A 24,199-nucleotide genomic window follows, 5' to 3' on the forward strand; every position below is an offset into this window, starting at 1 on the left:
CCAGAACTACTCTGAGAGTTAGGCCAACCATCATGACCATAGAAAGGATAGAGAAAAGAACATGTACATGTACATGTTCATGTACATGATGTAGTTGAATTGTACATACATTGTACATGTAGAGCGTGAATTTGAAGTTGTTGTCTCTGTAACAAATGACACATTTTCTTTTGTTAAATAGCTGAGCTGCCAAAATTTGCATCGCTCTTGCAATCAGGAATAAACCGATCCATTAGGCTCCGCCCACGACGCACTTGTGAGCGAGAGCGCCAAGCATACGCGCACGCATGTCAGGCTTGATTTGTCGGACCTTCATTATGTTGTGATTGGTCAATACGCAATGGGGCAGAGCTTAACTTGGATCAGTCTGTTGTACAGTGATCCTCAGACCTTGGAAATATATATATATTTTTTTTTTTCGGGAACTTTCTGCAGAATCAGGGAGAGTTGGTACACATGTAGCTCTGAAATAGAGTGATTTACATGTACATGTAGTGCTTGATTTGGTATTGCATTTAAATACAAGGTAAAAGTTGGTAAAGGATACTTGTACCTTTGAGGGTAGATGTTAATATTGTGTTTAAAAAAAACCTTGAGAGCACCCAACTACAGCAGCTCAGGGCTGTATTACTCCCAAAGGAAAAGAAAGAAACTTGGAATGTTAATTGGCCCAATGATCAGGGCACTAATGTAAAGCACATTGATTTGTTATTGTAAAGTGCGCTATAAATATCAGAACAAATTGTTTTTATTATTAGTTATTTACTCTTTCCTTAGCAGTGTTTTGTACACTATTTCAGACCTACATTGGTCCGGTGCTCATCTCCATCAATCCATTCAAGCAGATGCCCTACTTCACAGAGAAGGAACTAGACCAGTATCAAGGCGCGGTAGGTGCACAAAACTGATTATTAACATTGAAACCAAATCCGTGTAAACCAAAAGTGTAAATGTCTCAAGTTCTTACAGTCTGCTCTCGGGGTCCAAATGTTGGCAGAGTTTGATGGATTTTCATTGTGTAATTGTGACTTGACAAATTAAAATATCAGGCCTTGAAATTTGTTCATTTTTAACACGTTGAAGGGGCTTGCAGCAATTTTCCTCTGGGAAGGAGCACTTACTTACTATTGACCCAATTCACCTGACGTCATCATCAGAATAATCTTGGATGCGCCATTTTGTTGGTCAATGTCAACGTGTGTTATTCAGTGAAGTGCGTATTTTAGGCGACGCTGCGTTTACACGTAAACCTATTGACCACCAACATTGTGAGCATGGCATCAGTCGCCGCGTGTGACGTGCGTGCAAGGGGTCAATATGAGGATAACCTTTGAAGTTGTATTGGCACCACAGCAAACGCAAAGGGCATAAGGGTTTGCCCTTGACTGTTTTAGTGACTGGCCAGCATGATGAGTTAGATTGTCATTTCAAAGGGCAGGCTACCAGTAAGACACCTTGGCAAAGTTTCCTAAAGCCTGTAGACAAATGTTGCTTAACAGAAACTGATTACCAGCCAAAATTCCAACAAGTTTTCATTGTTGAAACTGGTGCCCCACTCAGTTTATGCCAAGCATAGAAATGTTGCTAAACAGTATTTTCTTCTTAGCAGCTTTCCGAAATTGGGCCCCGATCCCTCAAGTAAAGTGAAGACATTCAGAGCATACTGATCAAAACGTTGAGTTGAAAGCTACAGTTCTTTTTAGAACCAACCCAACTCAATTAGAGATTATCGTTACATGGTGTTACTGCAAACCTGAGTAATTTTGTATCCACAATGCAAAGTTTCGAATCCTATATATAGTTGACGCTACTCTGGCCGAACTCGGCTCGAGACGTTGTGACCACGGGTTTGTCCAATGTTAGATATCCGTCTCTGCCATCCAGGCCGATCCAGGGCAGCTTGAATAGCTTGATCGTATTGTAGGCCGATGGCGTTGAATCCTACTTAAAAACATTAAAGTGTCTTCGTTGATTTATCATCCCCCCAGGCCTCCTACGAGAACCCGCCTCACGTCTATGCTCTGACGGACAACATGTACAGGAACATGCTGATTGAGTATGAGAACCAGTGTGTTATTATCAGGTAGGATTTCATTAGGGTGTCATGGCCGAGTGGTTAAGAGCATCAAAGTCAAGTTCTGTTGGTTAAAGGACAAGTCACACTGCAGCGATAACAAAAAAACAAAACAATAACGACGCAAAGAGTAAGGCATTCTATTGGTTGAAATGCTCCACGCAGAACATGCCCATACTCATTGAACCAATCCATGGCGTGCATTTTTAAGATTCTCGTTTTTGTTCTTGTTATCGAGGCCTGTGTGACCAGGCCTTTAGTCATCGGAGTATTGATTCAAATCCCGGTCGTGTCCTTGATCAAGATGCTTACTATACATTTAATTGCTGATCTTCACCCATGTTCCCAAGTATCTTTAAGCCAGCTATGGGCAAAGGTTTTTTTTCAGTATACACATGGTATAGCACCCAGGCTCTGAAGTTCACTTCCTGAAAACCTCAGGGAAATACACAACAGCTCCATCTTTTAGCAGCAACTTAAGACACACCTGTTCACATTACTTTCCCTACCATTTGAGATTTCCCTCTTATTCCATCTTGACCGGCGCCTTTGATAGGTTCTCTACAGATTCAGTACGTCTTAAAAAATACATTATATAGGATTTGAGGCATTGCCATATATTTGGTCTCCTGACGATGACTAGAGCAAGCTAGTAAAAACGTTGGGACCAATATCAAGAACTGACTCCACGGTAGTGCACTTAGTTACGTTCCTATAACCTAAAGTAGTAGCACCAGCCAATTTTCTATACTTTTTGCCCAGGTAGTAGTTAAAAAGCAGGAAAGTTCTTTTCAGAACTTGAAAGTCTCTTGAACATACTGTAGATAAATCTACTCCGCGGTAGTAGAATATAGAAAGACAGTCATCTACATGTATGAACAAACTCTACCTGGCAAGAAGATACACACATGGTGTTACCGCAAACCAACAAAAGTGCTGTGTTATTACTATTATTTATTGTACACATTGTCTCTTTCAAACAGTGGCGAGAGTGGTGCTGGTAAGACAGTAGCTGCCAAGTACATCATGGGTTACATCGCTAAGGTTTCTGGGGGAGGAGCCAAGGTGCAACACGTCAAGGATATCATCATCCAATCAAATCCGCTCCTTGAAGCGTTCGGCAATGCGAAGACCGTCCGTAACAACAACTCTAGCCGATTTGTAAGTCGAAAACTTATGAGAATGCAAAAGAAATTGATTTTACTAACACAAAAGCTCCAAATGGGATATATAACTTTTTCCCTTTTTTGGTATGAGAGATTTTTAATGTTTTTAATCTTCTTGTTGCCCCTTTTTCCCAGTCTTGTTCAAGTAAAAAACTATTTAAGTATTCAGCTTTGCAAAGGTACATGTAGTTGTCTCTCTGATAGTGTTTTTGTATGTGCTAGATTTTTTTGTGTGGCAACACCATGCAAAAGTCTCTTTATGTGAGTAGTAGGGGCTCTGAGAAAAAGCCAGTGTGTACTGCTCGACGTTTCGGTCAGTGTGCTCTGATTGTCTTCTAGAGGGTTTTTCAGAAACGTCGAGCAGTACACAGCAGTTCTACTCAGAGCCGCCACTACCATGACTACTCACAAAGAGATTTTACATGGTGTCACCGCAAACCTCTCTTCCTTAGAAAAAAAGTTGCTGTTTCGTTTTGGGATTAGCGTCAGTGTTCACTTAAGGGTTGGTCACATCACGGTTACTGCCAAACACTCCCATGTTGATGTTGGTGTGCTTAGGAGAGGTGTTTAAAAAAAGCTGGGGCTCCCAACACTACAGATATAAAGAATAAATAACAACACATGCCCTGACCAAACAATGACAATCCCAGTTCAGCCTAAGTAAAACTTGTAGTTAAAGGTGTTATGCGGGAGAGTTGAGTTGACAAAATAGCCACAAACAGCCAGTGTTGTAGACACGGTGAGCGGTGCCGTGCGGGCCTGCCCGGAACTAACAAAACTTTTTTGTTACATCTGGGAGGTTCTGTATATACATTAGTCATACTTGTACATGTAGAGCAACTAGAAACCCGGGACTGCATGCCTATTTCAGGAATATTTACATTCGTCAAATCTGATCCATGTTGTGATTTGAAACTGAAAATGTCTGTATTGAGAAGGATGTTGTTTACCTGTTTACAGGGACTTGCCGTTTCCTTTCTAAAACTGAAAGTACACAACTTGTCACACATTTATGCAGTGTATTTCCTTTTGTACATCATGGGTAGGCTGTGGGGACTTCTTTACAATGGAACATTTTTATTTTTAAACTGAGTCCCCAGAGGGGAATTCTTTAGAAAAGTTAATAATAGATCGTATTGAATATGATGTCACCGTTCCAATATCTGCCCTACAACATGGCGTATGTGCGTGGGTGTGTGCGTGCGTGTGTGTGTGCATGTACCGTAGAAATCGAACTGGGAATGTTGTGTGCTGCGGGCTTCATTGACATGTATGCGTTTAGACATGCATACGGTTTGCCCTACAGTTTTCACAATCACCAAATTGTGTATTGTCAGCTAGTTATTGAATTACAATTTGTTGAGTTATTAAATTGATAATCATAGACATTAAAGCAATGTTTGAATGAGAGAGATTGGCTGTTGCCAGCTTGGTGACTGTTTATAACTGTGTGGTGATCTGTTTGTAACCGTTCCTGCCTAGCAAAAATGAACAGGAAACCAGTCCGAATGATACATGTGATATACATGTAGTATATGAATAGATTAGAATAGAATAGCAATTTATTTGGGTACCCTTAATATAAAAATGGTTGGATTTATTAAATACACTTGAAAACACACATTTGGGTAGTAATCTCATTTTGGGGAAAGCAGAGTTATTTTGTGCTCAGTTCCCTTTTTTTTTTTTTTTTTTTTTTTTAAATTCAACGTTCTGATCCTTATTGCTAACTAACAGGGAAAGTATGTAGAGATACAGTTCAGCCGGGGAGGTGAGCCGGACGGAGGGAAGATCTCAAACTTCCTCCTGGAGAAGTCCCGCGTCATCACGCAGAAGGTCAGCGAGCGAAACTTCCACATCTTCTACCAGTTGCTGTGCGGAGCAGACGACGAAATGAAACGTGGGTTTACAAAGAGATTATAAAACTAGAATATCCCAGTCAGTTTCCCTTGTAGTTTTTAATTTGAAATCTGTGATAAAAAGTACTATCTCCATAAAGTGATCCCCTGGATGCTGCTTCCCAGGTCGCATCGTAACTTGGGTGTGATCCCCGGCTGCACAGCAGTTAAAGGCAGTGGACACTATTGGTAATTACTCAAAATAATTATTAGCATAAAACCTTTCTTGGTGACAAGTAATGGGGAGAGGTTGGTGGTATAAAACATTGTGAGAAACAGCTCCCTCTGAAGTGCCATAGTTTTGGAGAGAGAAGTAATTTTCCACGAATTTGATTTTGAGACCTCAAGTTTAGAACTTGAGGTCTCAAAATCAACCATCTAAACGCACACAACTTCATGTGACAAGGGTGTTTTCTTCTTTCATTATTATCTCGCAACTTTGATGACCGATTGAGCTCAAATTTTCACAGGTTTGTTATTTTATGCATGTTGAGATACATAAACTGTGAAGGCTAGTCTTTGACAATTACTAATAGTGTCCACTGCCTTTAAAGGTTGAATGGCTTTTGACTGGCACCCTTGAACAAAGATATTTGCAAAAATAGGGAAACCTGCCAACATAACGCTAAATGTGGGTAGCTTAGTTGGTAGAGCGCTGGCACATTACTCTGACCCTGGCATTAAACCCTATCACCACGACAGTCTTGACAATCTGTAAAGAGATTGAAAGCGCCTCTGTTTAATGCTCTAAGAAACTATGTCACTTCTTTTTGAATAAGTCAAGAGGCATCAAAGCCACGACAAGGACCATCAGATGCAATTACCCCTCTGACAATGTATGCAACTCTGACCTTTAAACCAAGTCATGACAGTCCTCCCTGAGAGTAAGGGTGCCTCTCTTACAAACTTGAACAATTTGCCGTGAATAAGTCGAGGGGCACCAAAGCCAAGACGGTTTTAGGCGTAGTTGCATTAACATTTTTCTTTAAAGGTATCCCCTAAATCGTGTACTTCCACTTTTCTTTTCTAGAGAGTTTTGGTTTGACCAATCCTGATTACTACTACTACCTGAATCAGAGTGGTACCTACAAAGTAGATGGTACGAACGATACACAGGAGTTTGGTGATACACTAGTAAGTTTTGTTTTTCATCGAGTCCAAAAAGTCTCCTGACGATGACTAGAGCAGGCTGGTTTAAACGTTGAGACCAATTAAGAGCTCACTCTACGGTAGTGAAGTTTATAACGAGAAGTCCATTCGATTCACTAAAGCTTGAGCTTCAGAACTAAGTATTCTCTAGAATTCCGAAAATGTTCTCCATGGTATATCATGTATATAAAGCAAGACAATTTTTCAAGAGAACATAATCTAATAATAATAGTAATAACCAGTTGTTATATAGCGCTTTTCACACCAGAAGGGCGTCTCAAAGCGCTTCCCTGCAAGTAGATACACACACGGTGTTACCGCAAACCAAATAAATATTGATACCTCACCATGCAATGCCTCAAATCCCATATCCAAAAGTCTCAAATATATAAGTTGCAGATAGAAATGCAAGACATTAATTGGATTTAACACAGCACTGCTGTAGTTCATAAGTTTGACTCTTGTGTTTCTATTTTTGTTAATATACAGAGTGCGATGTCAGTCATTGGTATATCTGAAGAGGACCAGCTAAGCGTCTTGAACTGTGTAGCAGCCATTCTTCATATAGGAAACATTCAATTCAGTGAGCAAGGAAACTACGCTGTCGTGGCTGAGGAAGACTGTAAGTTTATTATTATTATTATATGTTTTTTTTTTTTTTTTTTTTTTTTTAAAGCAGCATACTGCTGAATCTCGACTTCTTTACAATCGTTAGCAACATTACAATATAAATTATTTTAATCGACCACCTTAATAAAGACAGTTGGGTTTTCAGCATCATCATCATTTAGCGGTCGCAACCGAGATTCCATGCACAACGTCACGCCAGAGGTGTTTATCCCTCATCATGTTTGGAAGGTCCAAGATTTCAGCCTCCGTACGTATCTCTCCCTATGACGTCGATGTAGTTGAGTGGTCGAGGTCCTCTATTAGGGCACGGCAGTCTCCAATATAACACGTCAGGGATGACCTGGTCTTTGGCACGAAAGCAGTGACCTGCAAAGCGGACTCTGGGTTTTACTTTCTTGGATAAAAAAGGAAATGGACATTAAGTGGTCATTGCAAAGTGAATTACATTATAAACTGATGAATTTTTGACCTTAAAGGATTTACAAAAGTAAATAAATAATAAACAATTATGAAATAACATATAAAATTAAATATTTGTTAAAATATTGTTGTATTTGTTCCATGTATTACTAGATAGCTCGAAAGGTAAGTGATTTTAATGAAAAATGCATGAAACTGTTTCCCCATAATGTTTTCGCGCATTTCCCTGAGTCGTACTTTTCAGTGTTGCATGCTTAGCACTTTGGACTCTAGTAGTTTGTGACCAGTTAGGTGCATGTTCCGTTAATGGCAAACATCAAACAATTGAACTTTGGATCTTCATCAGTCAAATGATTGGGGATTTGTCCAGTTGTTACCTATCTGATATGTAACATCCTGTTAAACTTGGCAATTGTCTCACATGTATAGAGATTCCATACTGCACTTGATGTATGATAGACCGTATTGAACAACCCTTTTTTTGCTCTGAAAGTCGCCATCTTGTAGGTCAAACCGTATGCGCGTCTACACGCATACATCCAAGAGACACGCAGCACGCAGCGTTCCCGGTTTGATTTCTACCGCACAAGCACGCACACACACACGCACATGTTCGCAGATGCCATCTTGTACTTTTTGTAGGGCAAATATTTGAATGGTGACGTCATATTTATCTTGTCTTTGTAATCTGTTGTGTTTTTCTCAAGAGCGCTTAGGGACATGTTTGATTTCTATGTGTTATGCGCTATATAAGAATGGTTAATTATTATTTATTATTATTCAATACGGTCTATACTGTACATGTAGATGTGGGTTTCTTGTTACTCACAATTAACAATTTAGTTATTCGTTTTTCCTACTTGGTACACTTGTTACAATGTGACATCAATTCATTTGGGCCGCCTTATTTCTTTGGTCATAAGTGGTGTGGTGTTTCACTCTTGTATTTGATTGCATGCATTTATCTTACTTTATTGCAAAAGCACCAGACTGTTTTGGAATACAGCCTCACAATGAATCCCATTAACTTGTGTGTCATGACCCCCATGTACCAGCAACTCTTTTCAGAGACACTCCTACCGAGACAGATTACTCATGGTCAACGGTTGTATCTGCAAATTTACTAGTATTCAAAATATAATCTCGAGGCGAAGCTTGGGAAAATAGAATGCTCCTAGGATCACCGAGGAGTTGTAGTTTTGTAAGGGGGTATTTTAATATTTGTCAATAATTGTGTTCTGTAATTTGTTCCTTTATACAGTCCTTGACTTCCCGGCCCATCTCTTCGGCATCGACCGGGAGTTGCTTCGCTCCAAGCTCATCAGCCGTCAGATGGACAGCAAGTGGGGTGGACAGTCAGAATCCATCAAGGTGACCCTGAACACGGAGCAGGCCGCGTATACCAGAGACGCCCTGGCCAAAGCTGTCCACACGAGGGTCTTTGACTATCTAGTGGAGGTGAGACGACATTCCTTTACAACATTGTGTACTCCTTTCAATAATACCCAGGTCAAAATTCCAGTTGAACCTAGTTAACTGGGGTCAACTGGTTCAACTGGATAGTGATCAAACTCGTCCATTTTCCATATTAACCAACTGGTTTGGACTAGGTTTAACTGTGTTCAACTAGGTTGAAATTATAAACCAGTTGGTCTCTGTCCATTTTCCATATTAAACCAACTGGTTTTAACTGTGTTTAACTAGTTTATCAACTGGTTTCAACTAGTTCCAGTTAAACCCAGTTTAACTAGGTTCAACTGGAATTTCGACCTTGGTAGTAATACATGTGTAGCGCCGCGTAGCAGCAACAGTGCACAAATTTAATAGCAATCGGATCACAACCTTTTGCACAGGTGCTCCTTTGTTTTAGCAGCGGCGCGGCGGCGCTGTACTGCTCAAAAACATTGGGAACAAGGATGATCCTAATTGTTGAATGGGAAATGCTATTCCCCATGGGCGAATAGGTCTTTTTGATCGCCGGTGCGGATGGGAGTAATAGTGAATGTCACATGAAGTAAGTTCCACCAATCAAATGACAAGGATCTGTATGTCAGTTACATAAACACTTTTATCATGTTTACAGCTCCGGTATCGGCCGCAAATGGCGCTCATGGCGCTGCTCTTCAAAAGAAAAACCAACAAGCAATGAAAGTAGCATAACATAATAAGTAAAATAAACTTCACAAATTGCATCTCTACACGTATGTAGATGAGTTTTTAAACTGTTCTTGAATATGTCGAGTGAGTTGGAACATTTCACAGTTTCAGGTAGGGAGTTCCAAAGCCTCGGTGCTGTTCTCTGGAAACTTCTCTCCCCCATCGATGATTTAGCGTTTTTTTCTGAGGGAGTTTGTGTTTTGTAGATCGTAAGCCATGATCTCCTGGGGTTTATCATGGGGTAGTATAAAGGAGAAATTCTCACTTGGTTTATCCCTCAATTGGTCATCTAAGTTGCAAGAGAATATAAATGAAAGAAAAACACTCTTGCTGCAACTTGCAAAAATGTGTGCGCTTTCACATGCCTAAATAAGGCTTCAGGCATGAAGTCTTTAATCAGATTCAAATATTTGAGTGTATGTACCTCTTTCTCGAAAACTACATTACTTCATAGGGAGCAGTTTCTCACATTGTGATACAATCACAGCTCTCCAGTGCTCGTTACCAGGTAAATTTGTAGTCTATTTTCAGTCTATTTTCAGTCTTTGCCAGTAGTTTACAGCGCCTTTAAAGGCAGTGGACACTATTGGTAGTTACTCAAAATATTTATAAGCATCAAACCTTTCTTGGTGACGAGTAATGGGGAGAGGTTGATGGTATAAAACATTGTGAGAAACGGCACCCTCTGATGTGCCTTAGTTTTCGAGAAAGAAGTAATTTTCCACGAATTTGATTTCGAGACCTCAGATTTAGAACTTGAGGTCTCCAAATCAACCATCTAAACGCACACAACTTTGTGTGACAAGGGTGTTTTTTTTTTCATTATTATCTCGCAAGTTCGATGACCGATTGAGCACAAATTTTCACAGGTTTGTTATTTTATGCATATGTTGAGATACACCAACTGTGAAGGCTAGTCTTTGATAATTACCAATAGTGTCCACTGCTTTTAAACCAACATCTTCATTGCTCAAACTTCCTCCATTTGTCCTTCCACCCTATAGTCTATCAATCAGGCCATGCAGAAGGACAGAGAGGAGATTACCATCGGCGTCCTGGACATCTACGGCTTTGAGATCTTCCAGGAGAACGGCTTCGAACAGTTCTGCATCAACTTCGTCAACGAGAAACTACAGCAAATCTTCATTGAGCTCACTTTGAAAGCAGAGCAGGTAAACGCCTTTTAGCTGTGTTGAACATCCCTACTCCTTTCCAGCACTGTACTGAGCAGTGCTTTCGGCCCAAACTTTGTGTGAAACTATATTGTTCAAGAACAAACAAATATTTGTATTTATTCATTCATAATAATAATGATAATAGTCATTTTGGTTTTCACCCACATACACATGTACACCGATGTGTATTACCACTGTATACTCAGTACTTCCCGAGTAAAGGGAAAGTACTGTGTATACAGTGCTAACACACACCGGTGTATATGGGTCAAAACCAAAATGAATAATCTGTATCCCAGATGCAAATTTAACATTTATTCAATACATGTATACCAAGCGATTATAAGGCACTAGTAGAAAACATTCAGAACAGCGCCTATTAAAGGAAGTGATACAAATGAACCAAAACTAATACAAAAACGATCCAACAACTCGCTGAGAGAAAAAAGAGAAAAAAAGAAGAGCAAGTCAGGATGGTTGTGAGAACGGAAATGTCTTGAGGAGGCATTTGGAAGCACTCTTTGGAACAATCTTCCCGTTCACATCCATGCCTCATCTACACTAGACTCATTTAAAACCGCTCTAAAAACACACTTATTTAAATCCATCTAGTCTATTCAGTTTCTGCTATTTCACCCCACTTTTAACTGTAATTTTTTGTTATCTTGCACTTCCTGTTCAGCGCTTAGAAACCTTGTGTTAAGCGCTACATGTATATTAATGCATGTTATTATTATTATTATTATTATTATTATTATTATTATTATTATTATTATTATTATTATTATTATTATTATTTGAATCAACCAATGACTCCACTTCTCTAAGACTTGTAGGTAGCGTGTTCAACATGCGCGGTGCAGCAACTGCGAAGCCACTGATCTCCAGCCTTCCTTTTAATTCAGACTGGGTATTGATAACATCTTGAATCATTAGCTTCCTGTCTGAACGTGTGGTTACATGATCTTACATTGTAAATTGGCCTGCCGAATAATTTCATTTTCTGTTCCTGTGTTAAAGGACTTGGACACTATTGGTTATTACTCAAAATAGTTATTAGCATAAAACCTTTCATGGTGATGAGTAATGAGGAGAGGTTGATGGTATAAAACATTGTGAGAAACGGCTCCCTCTGAAGTGCTGTAGTTTTCGAGAAAGAAGTTATTTTCCAGGAATTTGATTTAGAGACATCAGATTTAAAACTTGAGGTCTCGAAATCAACCATCTAAACGCACACAACTTTGTGTGACAAGGGTGTTTTTTTCTTTCATTATTATCTCGCAAGTTCGATGACCGATTGAGGTCAAATTTTCACAGGTTTGTTATTTTATGCATATGTTGAGATACACCAACTGTGAAGGCTAGTCTTTGACAGTTACCAATAGTGTCCTTTGCCTTTAAGCTGTATACATGTACATGTAGTATCCAGTATAGGGAATGCTCTATAAATGCCTGGACTGTAATTATTTATATTTTATGTTTCTCGTAATGAAATCAAGGATGCCTCATACAAGTGAAAGAAATCACTGTAGCTGGCAAGCCCAGAGAAACCTGTAAACAAGCTCTGTGAACCAGAAGCAACAGGGCCCGACTTCATGGCTCTGCTTACCATAAGCAAAGAGGCAGGAATTACAGAAGCAGGGAATTTTGTGCTTACGCCAAGCATTTCACTGGTTAGCAGGGGAATTTTCGTTTACAAAGGCTAGCGCAGAAATTCGGCGCTTGCACGTAAGCGGGGAATTGCGATCGTAAGCGCAGAATTCGGTGGTAAGCAGAGCCATCAAATCAGGCCCTGTCCATACAGTCTTTTGTGTGTCTGGTACCTAGCCTCTTGTGTGATAACCCCCATTTGATTACCACACACAGGAGGAGTATGTGCACGAGGGTATCAAGTGGAACCCGATCGACTACTTCAACAACAAGATCGTATGTGACCTGATAGAGGAGAAGAAGGTAAGGACAAAACTAGCTTGAACGTCAGGGCCCAGTTTCACAGAGCTCGTGCTTAGCATGAAATTTCTTCCTTGATAAAAAAAGGATTACCAACCAATCTTCTATTTGTTGCATATTGCTTGTTACTGGTATTCAGCTGTTGTTTGCTTATCCTGAAAATCATGTGGAAATTTGGTTGGTAATTCATGCTTAGCAAATTTGTGTGCTTAGCAGCTCTTTGAAATTGGGCCCTAATCATTTCACAGAAACCCCAGAAACCTGTACTGAGCCTATGTCAATCCCTTTCCAAGTTTGCACCTTTGACCTTGCATTCATTTCACATGGAGATTCGCAGTAAAATCCGACACACCTGTACATTTCAAACAACTTTACATGCATACCCTATGTATGTAAATGTACTGCACACACCAACATTCATGACATTATTCACGCTACATGCAGATGACCGAAAGTGCAGCTGACAAACATCACCTCGGAACAATCAAAACACAGATAGGCAAAGCTTGCATCACCGCACGCTTTTGTCCAATGAAATCGTTGTATCCAATGAAATCATCGGGTCTGAGTTGAATATTGATTAATTTTGCTATTTTCCTGTAGTCTCCACCAAGCACGATGAGCTAAGCTTTATGACTTGTAACATGCTCAAATATCTGTTACATGTAGTTCCTTTCTTGTAATATTTTTGACCGGCTCTTCTCAGAGCCACCACTATCTCACAAAAGAGATTTACAAAAAAATGTACATGGTGTCACCACAAACCTTACTTACACGTACATGTACTTTGTACAGGCATGCAACTTTTCAGCTGATCAGCTGATTTCCTCTGAAAAAACACTGTACAAAGTGTAATCAGCCATTTCCTCTTCTTTTTTTTTGCAATTAGAAAGTTGCATGTCTGTCTGTACCAGCTTCACACTAAGTAAGATAATAATAATAATAATAATAATAATAATAATAATAATAATAATAAGCATTTATATAGCGCCATCTATCTAGAAGACTAATCCGAGGCGCTGGAGAGGAAAAGAAACCGAAAACAAAGAAGTTTATACAAAGAAAAGGATATCGTTTAATTGTTATTTTCCTGAACAGTCTCCACCAGGTATAATGAGTATTCTGGACGACATCTGCGCTACGATGCACGCAAAGAGCGAGGGCGCCGATGAGAAGTTGCTGCAGAAACTGAACGGATCGGTTGGTACCCATCAGCACTTTCAAGGTTCCAACCAGGGCTTCATAATACACCATTACGCTGGAAAGGTGAATAAAATGGGCCATATTATTTTTATTTTTTTTATTTTGGTGAAACCGCAAAAAAAACAAAAAAAAACTAATCTGCCGTGTGTGTGGTTATTTTCATTTCAGGTGACGTACACAATAACCGGTTTCTGTGAGCGGAATCGGGATGTCTTGTTCCCCGACCTCATTGAGCTCATGCAGTCTAGTGATCAGTAAGTCTGGCGACTTTTGTTGTTTATCAAAAAATTTTAACTGAAGGCAAAGTATACCTTTGATTTTTGGAAGCCATTGGATGGTTTCAATCATGTATAATCGATCAATCAATCAATCATTTAAAATCAATTTATTAAGCGCCTAAATCAAAGGTTGCTCAAAGGCGCCGAGGCACTGGAGAAATAAAAAGTCATTGATGGTAGACCTCCTGAAACAAGTGGGCTTTCAGAAGTGATTTGAACATGTTGTAGGATGTTGTGTCCTCGATGTGATATGGAAGTTTTGTTCCAGAGTTTGGGTCCATAAAAATGTAGCTATCATATACATGTACATGAACAATCAAACAATACAATATTTCTTTTCAAAAGGCAGTAGCGTTTTTGAGGTTTCGCCAAAAATCCGGGGCGAATATATTATGCCCACGCCGGAAGAATAATCCCTAAAATGAATATGGAATGTGAGAAATGTTACAGATTCAAATTTTGAGGCATAAAACTTGTGGCTTTTTACATAACCACATTACCGACGAATAAAATAACTCTTAAAATGCGTTATACTTTCAAACCCTGTTTGCTTCTAAACCGAAAGTTGGTGTTGTCATTTATTTTAAGGGTGATAGCCAAAGGTGTACACTACCTTTAAGAAAGCATAATTCATTTCTTGCAGTCGTTATTCACATTGACATTTTGTTCTTGATGTGATTTTTTTTCTCTCTCCAGCCCTTTTATTCAATGTCTATTTCCAGAGAAACTAGGAGCATCTGAAAAGAAAAGGCCAACGACAGCGTCGACGAAAATTAGAGTAAGTTGAACCTTCAATTCAATTCTAGTCAATATTTATTTCATACTACCCTTCTCAAGATATTATACAAAATTACACATTGGTAAGCAATCACATACATGTTAGCACAGAGAATGGGGGAAATGATTAAAGGCAGTGGACACAATAGGAGACTTTCCAACGCTAGATGGCAGCAGACATACCGGGTAAATTTCCATTGTTTACGTAGTTCTGAACATGCGCATAATTCTGAGAACAATGGATTTACCCGGTAAGTCTGCTGCCCTCTATCGTCCCAGAAAGTCTCCCATTGGTACATGTAATTACTGAAAATAGTTATTAGCATAAAACCTCACATGGCATGCTTGGTAACGAGTAATGGGGAGCTGTTGATAGTATAAAACATTGTGAGAAACGGCTCCCTCTGAAGTAACTTGGTTTTCGAGAAAGAATAATTTTACCACGAATTTGAGTTTGAGTCGAAATCAATCATCTGAAAGCACACAACTTCTTGTGACAAGGGTGTTTTTTTTCTTTCATTATTATCTCGCAACTTTGACGACCAATTGAGTTCAAATTTTCACAGGTTTGTTATTTTATGCAAATGTTGAGATACATGTACAGCAAGTGAGAAGACTGGTCTTTGACAATACCAATAGTGTCCAGTGTCTTCAATCTACATCCATGTTTATGTAAACCATCTATGTCTGCCAAGATAGTACTTAAAAAGCAAGTCAGTTCTTTTCAGAACTGAGAAGTCTCCCGGATTCCAAAATTTTACTCTGCTGTAGTATAGAAGTGTCTTGAATTCCCCAAAATCTACTGCGCAGTAGTAGAATATAAAGCAAGACAAGCTCTAAAAAGAACATAATTTACCCAGGTACTTCATTATCCTCTACGTTCTGCTTCCTCAACGCAACTCGTTGTGCCTTAATCTCATACCACCCACTATGGCGACCGTTTTCTTCTCACATTGCACCTGTCTTATTGAACAAGCTACCCAACGACATGAGGAACACTCATTCTCTCAACACTTTTCAAACTCATATCAAGATAATTTTGTTTACTACATGTTGTTAACATTTCTGTATTGGTGTAATTTCAGAGAGTGTTTGTTTACTTTGGTATTATCTTTTGTGTAGCGTCTTGAGTAATTTCTTATTAGAAAGTTCGCTTTATGAGTTTATATTATTATTCATTATTATTACTATGAGTTTTTTCTTAAATTGGTCTGTATATGCTTAATATTTTTAACCTTTGTGAAGCGCCTCGTGACCCTTTTGGGGTTAAGGGGGCGCTATATAAAAGCCGTTTATGATTATTATTATGGTGTTACCGCAAACCAAATATTGATACCTCCTCACCATGCAGCAAGTGCAATTATGCCTCAAATTTCCATATCTCTCTGTCTTGTTTACAGACTCAAGCTAATCTACTAGTCACCAGACTAATGAAGTGTACTCCTCACTACATCCGCTGCATCAAACCAAACGAGACCAAGAGACCCAGAGACTGGGAGGAGAAAAGGTAATAGACTGCAGGCCCGGTCCCACTGCAGCGATAACGAGAACGATAACGATAACGACGCAAAGAGAACTCATTCCATTGGTTGAATAGGCGGGTGTGTATTCTGCGTGGAACAATTCAACCAATAGAATGCGTTCTCTCTGCGTCGTGATCGTTATCGTTTTTTGTTATCGCTGCAGTGTGACTCGGCCATTAGGTTTCAAATCTTTACAGTGTCACTTTGTAGATTGAGCTTGCTGAGAGTAGCCGAGGCACTGTGTTGTAGAAAAGAATAAAAACAGGGATGAGAAATTTCAGACATTGTTTTCTTAATTCAGACAGTTTGGATCAACCTGGGCCAGAAAATACTGCTTAAACTTATTATGCTTAGCAAAAAAAAAGCAGGTTGGTAACCTGTTTCTGGTGAGCTTAATTATTTTGTGCTTAGTAATTTTTGTGCTAAAGCAGCTCTATGAAATCGGCCCTGATGAAGAAAATCAGCCGTTATTTTTCCATGTTTATTTATTAAAACACTGCAATACAGCAGCTAAAAGCCGGAATGAACAGTTTACAAAATAGTCATTAAAAACCTTACTATTATATTAAATAGTCATTAAAAACATTACTATTATATAAAAATTTAAAAAATGAAATATCAAATGTATAAACACACAGGCAACAAATTTGTGACAGAAAAACATTAAAGAAACACGTTGCCCTGGATCCGTCGAGTTTATCACCGAAAGTACATACAACTCTTGCTCTTTGATCTACATCTACTTCTCTAGTGCTGAGGACACTTTTCCTAAAAGCTCCGGGAAATCTAAGCCACACGGATACTTTGAGGAATCTAAACCAATGGGGTTACAAAAAGGTGGAAATGCCATCATTTCTGCGTTGGACCAAAAATGGTGTCTAGCAACCTCTGGCGCTACCTAGATTTAGAGGGTGATGGTGTCGGGTGAACTTGATTTATATAAGTGAGTGTGTCACAATTTGTTCAATCTTTCCTTATTTGTTTGATTGTTATTTACAGAGTCTACCATCAAGTAGAATATCTTGGCCTGAAAGAGAATGTACGAGTCAGACGGGCCGGGTTCGCTTATCGGAGAGAGTTTGATAAATTCCTTAGAAGGTAAGATATCTGAAAAAGTTTCTTATAGATCTCTGAAGGGCTTGGGATTTGGGATGGGGTAAAAGATGAAGGAGTGATAAATTTGTTTTATTCTACTTTATAATAAGAGAAAATAGTGTTAGCTGTTTCAAACTGCTGACCAACCAAAAGGAACTACATGTATGGTATAAATGCAAAATAAATGCAAATAATGGTATTGGTAAAACGTTATAATGGCCTTACATTTCCACCCAAGGAGAGTCTTTCTCGAAGGCTATACAAAAATTGGTAGAGAGTTCCAGCATCCGGGACCAGCAGCTGAGAGGGACCAGCAACTCATTTCACCATTTCACATTATTTTTGTTGTGACTTTCAGGTACGCCATTATAACACCAGAGACCTGGCCACAGTGGAGAGGAGACGTTAGATCAGGCATTAAGCATCTAATGAACGCTGTTAATATGGAGCCAGACCAATGGCAGCTCGGCAGGACTAAAGTCTTCATCAAAGCACCGGAGTCTGTAAGTACCACTCTCAATATGCATAGAATCTAGTCTTGGAGTACCCATTTACCCACTCTTGGAGTACCCGGTACCCACTCTTGGAGTACCCGGTACCCACTCTTGGAGTACCTAGTCACTAGTATTAAGTAAACTATGTCACCGGAGTCTGTAAGCCACTTTCAATATGTATAGAATCTAGCCTTGGAGTACCCATTTACCCACTCTTGGAGTACCCAGTTATCCACTCTTGGAGTACCCAGGACCCACTCTTGGAGTACCCAGTACCCAGTCACTATTAAGTACACTACATGTATGTCACCGGAGTCTGTAAGCCACTCTCAATATGCATAGAATCTAGCCTTGGAGTACCCAGTTACCCACTCTTGGAGTACCCAGTACCCACTCTTGGAGTACCTAGTACCCAGTCACTATTAAATACACTACATGTATGTCATCGGAGTCTGTAAGCCACTTTCAATATGCATAGAATCTAGCCTTGGAGTACCCAGTTACCCACTCTTGGAGTACCCAGTTACCCACTCTTGGAGTACCCAGTACCCACTCTTGGAGTACCCAGTACCCAGTCACTATTAAATACACTACATGTATGTCATCGGAGTCTGTAAGCCACTCTCAATATGCATAGAATCTAGCCTTGGAGTACCCAGTTACCCACTCTTGGAGTACCCAGTACCCACTCTTGGAGTACCTAGTACCCAGTCACTATTAAGTACACTATGTCACTGGAGTCTGTAAGCCACTCTCAATATGCATAGAATCTAGTCTTGGAGTACCCAGTACCCACTCTTGGAGTACCCAGTTACCCACTCTTGGAGTACCCAGTTACCCACTCTTGGAGTACCCAGTACCCACTCTTGGAGTACCTAGTACCCAGTCACTATTCAGCACACTATGTCACCGGAGTCGGTACATGTACAAAAGTACCAGTCTCAATATGCATAGAATCTTGTCTCTTGCTTACATTGTAATCCATGTTACCAGGCATTCTTCGAAGAAATTCGGCGCTTGCATAGTAAGCGGAAAATGGTGATCGTAAGCGAAGAACTCGCAGTAAGCAGAGCCATAAAAATGGGGCCAGCACTGTACACCTCATGCAGGTACTCATGTGTACTCCATATTACTGGGTGTACATGTACATAAGCATTTTTTGCTTATAAATACAGCTAGCGCAGAAATTCGACGCTTGCACAGTAAGCAAAGAATAGTGATCGTAATCTCAGAATTCTGCGGTAAGTAGAGCCATGAAATTGGGCCCAGCCAAAGGCCCATCACTGTTCACCTGATGCAGGAATTCCAACCTTTCTCACTTTTTTTTTTTTTTTTTTTTACAATTCTTGACTTTACAGCTGTTTCTCCTGGAGGAACAGAGGGAGAGAAAGTTTGACCACTATGCCCGCATTCTCCAGAAGGCTTTCAGACGTTTCAATGCGCACAAGTACTACCTCCGCCTTAAGGAACAGGGTAAATATTGCCAGCAAGTTTTATTGTGTGTCGTCCCGAAGCGATTTAGAAAGTTTTTAAATTGACCATGTCTTTCCACAATTTTTTTTTTTTTAACTATGTTTTTTTTTTTTTTTTTATACTTTGTTTAGGTGTGGTGGTACCATTGATTGCTCTTTTCAAATAAAACAATAAATAAAAATTGCCCGCAAGCCAGTCCGTTTCTCGGCATTTGACCTGGTTGTTCTAACCATTCCACACACCAGTTCATATACCAAGTCCTTTTAAAATTATCACAGGGGCATCTTTTTTTCTCTTTTTCTTAGGCATAAAACAGTTTTATTTTGTCCATACATGTGCATTGGCCATACATTTTCAGAGTTGATATGCCTACAAATATTACCTACATGTACATATGGGTCGACAAATGCCTCATTTTGCTTCAATATGGTATACTAAAATAAAGGTACTCAAGCAATAGAGAGCTGGTGATAGTGTAAAACTTTGTGAGAAAGGGCTCCCTCTGAAGTAACGTAGTTTTCGGGACAGAAGTAATTTTCCCCAAATTTGATTTCAAGACCTCAAATAAGATTTTCAAGCATCTGAAAGCACACAACTTTGTGTGACAAGGCTGTTTTTCTTTCATTATTATCTCGCAACTTCGACAATAAATTGAGTTCAAATTTTCACAGGTTTGTTATTTTGTGCATACGTTGAGATACACACCGTAAGAACACTGGTCTTTGACAATTACCAATAGTGTCCACTGTCTTTAAAGCATGGGTAATGCTCTCTTCAAATGTACTTACAACTTTTTAATTACCTCTGTCAACAAATGACTCATTTTGCTTCATCGCATCACATTTTCTTTTCCCTCTGTGCAGCCTCTGATCTATTGTACAACAAGAAGGAGAGACGTCGTTACAGTCTGAATCGTAACTTTGCCGGTGACTACATTGGGTTTGAACAGAACCCCGCATTGCAGGCTCTGACTGCGCGCAGGGAGCGCATCGAGTTCTCGGATAAAGTCAACAAGTTTGACCGTCGCTTTAAGGTAAAATTCACCGCAAAATGGTGGCCTAAACAAAATGTTAATTATAATAATACCAAAACTTATAAAGCGCCTTAATTGTAATGGCCTCAAATTTTCGACATTAATCACATGTATTTTTAAACCAACACAGGTGACAAAGCGTGATCTTCTACTCTCCGCGCGCAACATCTACCTGATTGGTCGAGAGAAAGTCGCGAGCGGACCGGACAAAGGTCAAATCAAGGACGTGGTCAAGCGGTTGATACCTGTCGCTCAGGTCAAGAGTATATCCCTCAGGTACGAGATCATAGTAATAAAAATAATAGTAATCATAGCATTTATATAGCGTTCTTACACCAAAAAAGTACCACAACGATTTTACAACAATAATTACAAGCAATCAAAAATTAACAATACGAAGTGATGAGAAACAAATAAATATCCTAGGAAGCAAAATAAGTATGGACGGGGTGTGTTTTGAGTAGAGAGGTTTCGCAAGCTTACCCGTTTTTGTTTCGCAATCATAGAGTTATGTGTCAGGCCGTGGGCTAACTTTGAAAAAACAAAGCAAACCACTGTTGACCTGAAACGTCATCAAGATCGTACTAGTACCAATGGACCCTTCCCATGATATGTGTACAGACCCTTGGTTGGCAAACGCCAAAGAGTTGCTAACTTTGAAAAAACAAAGCAAACTACTGTTGACCTGAAACGTCATCAAGATCGTACTAGTACCAATGGACCCTTCCCATGATATGCGTACAGACCCTTGGTTGGCAAACGCCAAAGAGTTGTACACTAAACAGACGTGCAATCGTGTCTGCGTCACTCAGCCATTAGCCGTGTACAAAACAGCTCGATGTTCCCTCATTTTGCCAACGAAAATGTTAGTGCGCACGCGCTGTGTGCAATTAGCATATTATTTCATGGGAAGGGTCTATTGTCCTGAGAGACATTAAAAAGGATTTTATGTACAAGGATATTGTGGAGAAAGATGAACAAGGCATGAGAGGCAAGGCAAGAGAGATGAGCTTATCTGTGTGATTCAAGTACAACAAAAGATGTAAGTGTAACACAGTTACCCCAAGGTTACTTTTAGTTTGATGGCCAAACTACACACTCTGATTGTGACATGTAAAACTGACTTTCCTTTAAGTTATGTGGTTCTGCCATTGGCTGCTCGTAATAAATCCTATACAACCAAATAGAACAATGTTGATGTAAACACAATTGAAAATACAGCCAATAATAATGGCACATGTACAGAACTTCTCCCCCTTAAACAAAATAAATTTGCTGTCGTTGAAATCAACGTCTTACTTTCTTCCTTCACAGTATGGTACAAGATGATTTATTTGCCCTAGACTTATTTACTGTCTTCTTGAGTCCACCTTTAAGACCGAGTTCTGCACGTTTATAGCCCAGTGGCGGCGGTTTGTGCAGTAAAGACAAGACAGTTCTAGTCGTTGTGAAATCAGTGGTTAGCTAGGTGGATTCGAACCCACAACCTTATGATTGCAAGTACTTCAGTCTAACCGCTGGACCACATTTTTTCTCTCCACAGTACGCTACAAGATGATATATTTGCCCTGCATGTTGAGAATGATTACTCTAGTCTACTTGAGTCCACCTTTAAGACTGAGTTCTTGACAGTACTCAGTAAGAAGTACCGAGATGCCGCCGGTAGAGACCTCCAACTCAACTTCAATGACACGTAAGAGTTATTGATTGTTATTACTACTAATGGATTATTTTTGTACAGATGGCATAGGTTGAATTGCAATGTACAATGATATGTAAATTATATTAAATTATATATTAGTTAATGGAGTTATAGGCACTGGACACATTTGGTCATTGTCAAACATGTCAAAGACCAGTCTTCTCACTTTGTGTATCCCAACATGCATGTACATGTATGCATAAAATAACAAATCTGTGAAAATTTGGGCATTGGTCATCAAAGTTGCAAGAATAATTGGTGGAAAAAAAACCACCCTTATTGCACAAATTTTTGTGCTTTCAGAGATGCATAATAAAAGGCTTCGTGCCTGAAGTCTTTTATTGTTTGATTGAGAAATTACCTCTTTCTCAAAAACTATGTCGCTTCAGAGGGGGCCTTTCTCACAATGTTTTATACCATCAAATTTGTATGCTAACAATTATTTTGAGTAATTACCAATAGTGCCCAGTGCCATTAAATGAAATAAAATATTTTACATATATATCTACATTAATATAGGATTTAAACAATTGAAAGGTTCGAAAAACCAAAGGTAAACTTTGCCTTTAAAGACAGTGGACACTATTGGTAATTGTCGAAGACCAGTCTTCTCACTTGGTGTATCTCAACACATGCATCAAATAACAAACCTGTGTATGTTTGAGCTTAATTGGTCATCGGAGTTGCGAGATAACTATGAAAGAAAAAAACACCCTTGTCACATGAAGTTGTGTGCTTTCAGATGTTTGATTTCGAGACCTCAAATTCTAAACTTGAGGTCTCAAAATCAAAATTGTGGAAAATTACTTCTTTCTCGAAAACTACATGTACGTCACTTCAAAGGGAGCTGTTTCTCACAATGTTTTATACTACCCACCTCTCCCCATTACTCATCACCAAGTAAGGTTTTATTGCTGACAATTATTTTGAGTAATTACCAATAGTGTCCACTGCCTTTACTAATCACCAGATTCATTATCAGCTGACGGTGTACTAAAGCTGAAGACCTTACAAATAGGATGAATTAGAGGAAGACCAAACACCGAAAGCGCTCATTTTACAAATATTGACGATCGTTTTTTTTTTCTTCTTCCCAGGATTGAGTTTGCCGTGAAGAAGGAGGGATGGGGAGGAGGCGGCACGAGGACTGTTCGGTTCACTCAGGGCACCGGGGACCTATCTATCAACAAGCCAAGTGGCAAAGTCATGACAGTCAGTATAGGACCCGGACTCCCCAGGAACTCACGTAAGACTTGCCGACTCACATTGAACATTCTTTTCTCTAACGTACATGTAGTAGATCAAAATTTGCATCAGTGATAAAGAATATGCATTTGGGTTTTACCCACATATACACAGATGTCTGTTAAAGGAACACGTTGCCTTGGATCGGTCGAGTTGGTCTTTGAAAAGCATTTGAAACTGTTTGTTATAAAATGCATATGGTTAAATAGATAATTTAAAAGTAGAATATAATTACCCACACAATCATGCCTCGGATTTTCACGGTTTTCCTTTTACGTCACGAAGAAACACTGTCAGCTATTTATGAGAGTCAACAATTTGACTCCCATGAGTGGCCGACTGTGTTAGTCGACGAGGTAAAAGGAAAAACGTGCAATTTCGAGGCATATTATTTGTGTAGACCATTGTGTTCTACTGTACATGTACATGTACAACATCTTTCTAACCATATGCATTTATAACAAACGGTTACAAACGCTTTTTAGAGACCAACTCGTCCGATCCAAGGCAATGTGTTCCTTTAACACACTGTATACAAAAATGTGTTTTTCATTACCATGACTTTTTTGTTGGCGACTTTAGCGTATTAATGGATAGGTGCGCCCTATAAATGTATGTTATTATGTTACTTGGTTCTTTCCCGAGCTCTGTGAAAAAACAAAATCACAGGCGTGTTACTCAGATGGGGTCCAAACACACCGCGTAATATTCCTGCGATTTTCCCCACAGAGCTCGGGAAAGTTCCGAGTATACAGTG

The 24,199-nt window shown here is 39.4% G+C and overlaps 1 protein-coding gene across 3 annotated transcripts in view; it reads left to right on the forward strand.

Annotated features, from left to right (window-relative positions):
• Positions 1-24,199, forward strand: part of LOC117295515 (unconventional myosin-Ie-like) — a 58,537-nt gene that overhangs the window by 19,059 nt on the left and 15,279 nt on the right. For 2 of the 3 annotated variants that reach the window (XM_033778206.1, XM_033778207.1), the window contains exons 3-23: positions 801-890; positions 1,989-2,083; positions 3,058-3,235; positions 4,978-5,140; positions 6,169-6,272; positions 6,777-6,909; positions 7,491-7,502; positions 8,599-8,795; positions 10,499-10,666; positions 12,536-12,622; positions 13,718-13,885; positions 13,991-14,076; positions 14,797-14,878; positions 16,278-16,384; positions 17,400-17,498; positions 17,854-17,998; positions 19,348-19,462; positions 20,326-20,495; positions 20,626-20,771; positions 22,039-22,188; positions 23,295-23,443. In XM_033778206.1, the coding sequence (XP_033634097.1) occupies positions 801-890; positions 1,989-2,083; positions 3,058-3,235; positions 4,978-5,140; positions 6,169-6,272; positions 6,777-6,909; positions 7,491-7,502; positions 8,599-8,795; positions 10,499-10,666; positions 12,536-12,622; positions 13,718-13,885; positions 13,991-14,076; positions 14,797-14,878; positions 16,278-16,384; positions 17,400-17,498; positions 17,854-17,998; positions 19,348-19,462; positions 20,326-20,495; positions 20,626-20,771; positions 22,039-22,188; positions 23,295-23,443 (2,644 nt within the window). The remainder of the gene's footprint in view (positions 1-800; positions 891-1,988; positions 2,084-3,057; positions 3,236-4,977; positions 5,141-6,168; positions 6,273-6,776; positions 6,910-7,490; positions 7,503-8,598; positions 8,796-10,498; positions 10,667-12,535; positions 12,623-13,717; positions 13,886-13,990; positions 14,077-14,796; positions 14,879-16,277; positions 16,385-17,399; positions 17,499-17,853; positions 17,999-19,347; positions 19,463-20,325; positions 20,496-20,625; positions 20,772-22,038; positions 22,189-23,294; positions 23,444-24,199) is intronic. The other variant, XM_033778208.1, reaches the window with a different exon arrangement.

This window comes from Asterias rubens, chromosome 10 (genome assembly GCF_902459465.1).
Source record: "Asterias rubens chromosome 10, eAstRub1.3, whole genome shotgun sequence".
Lineage (NCBI taxonomy): Eukaryota > Metazoa > Echinodermata > Asteroidea > Forcipulatida > Asteriidae > Asterias > Asterias rubens.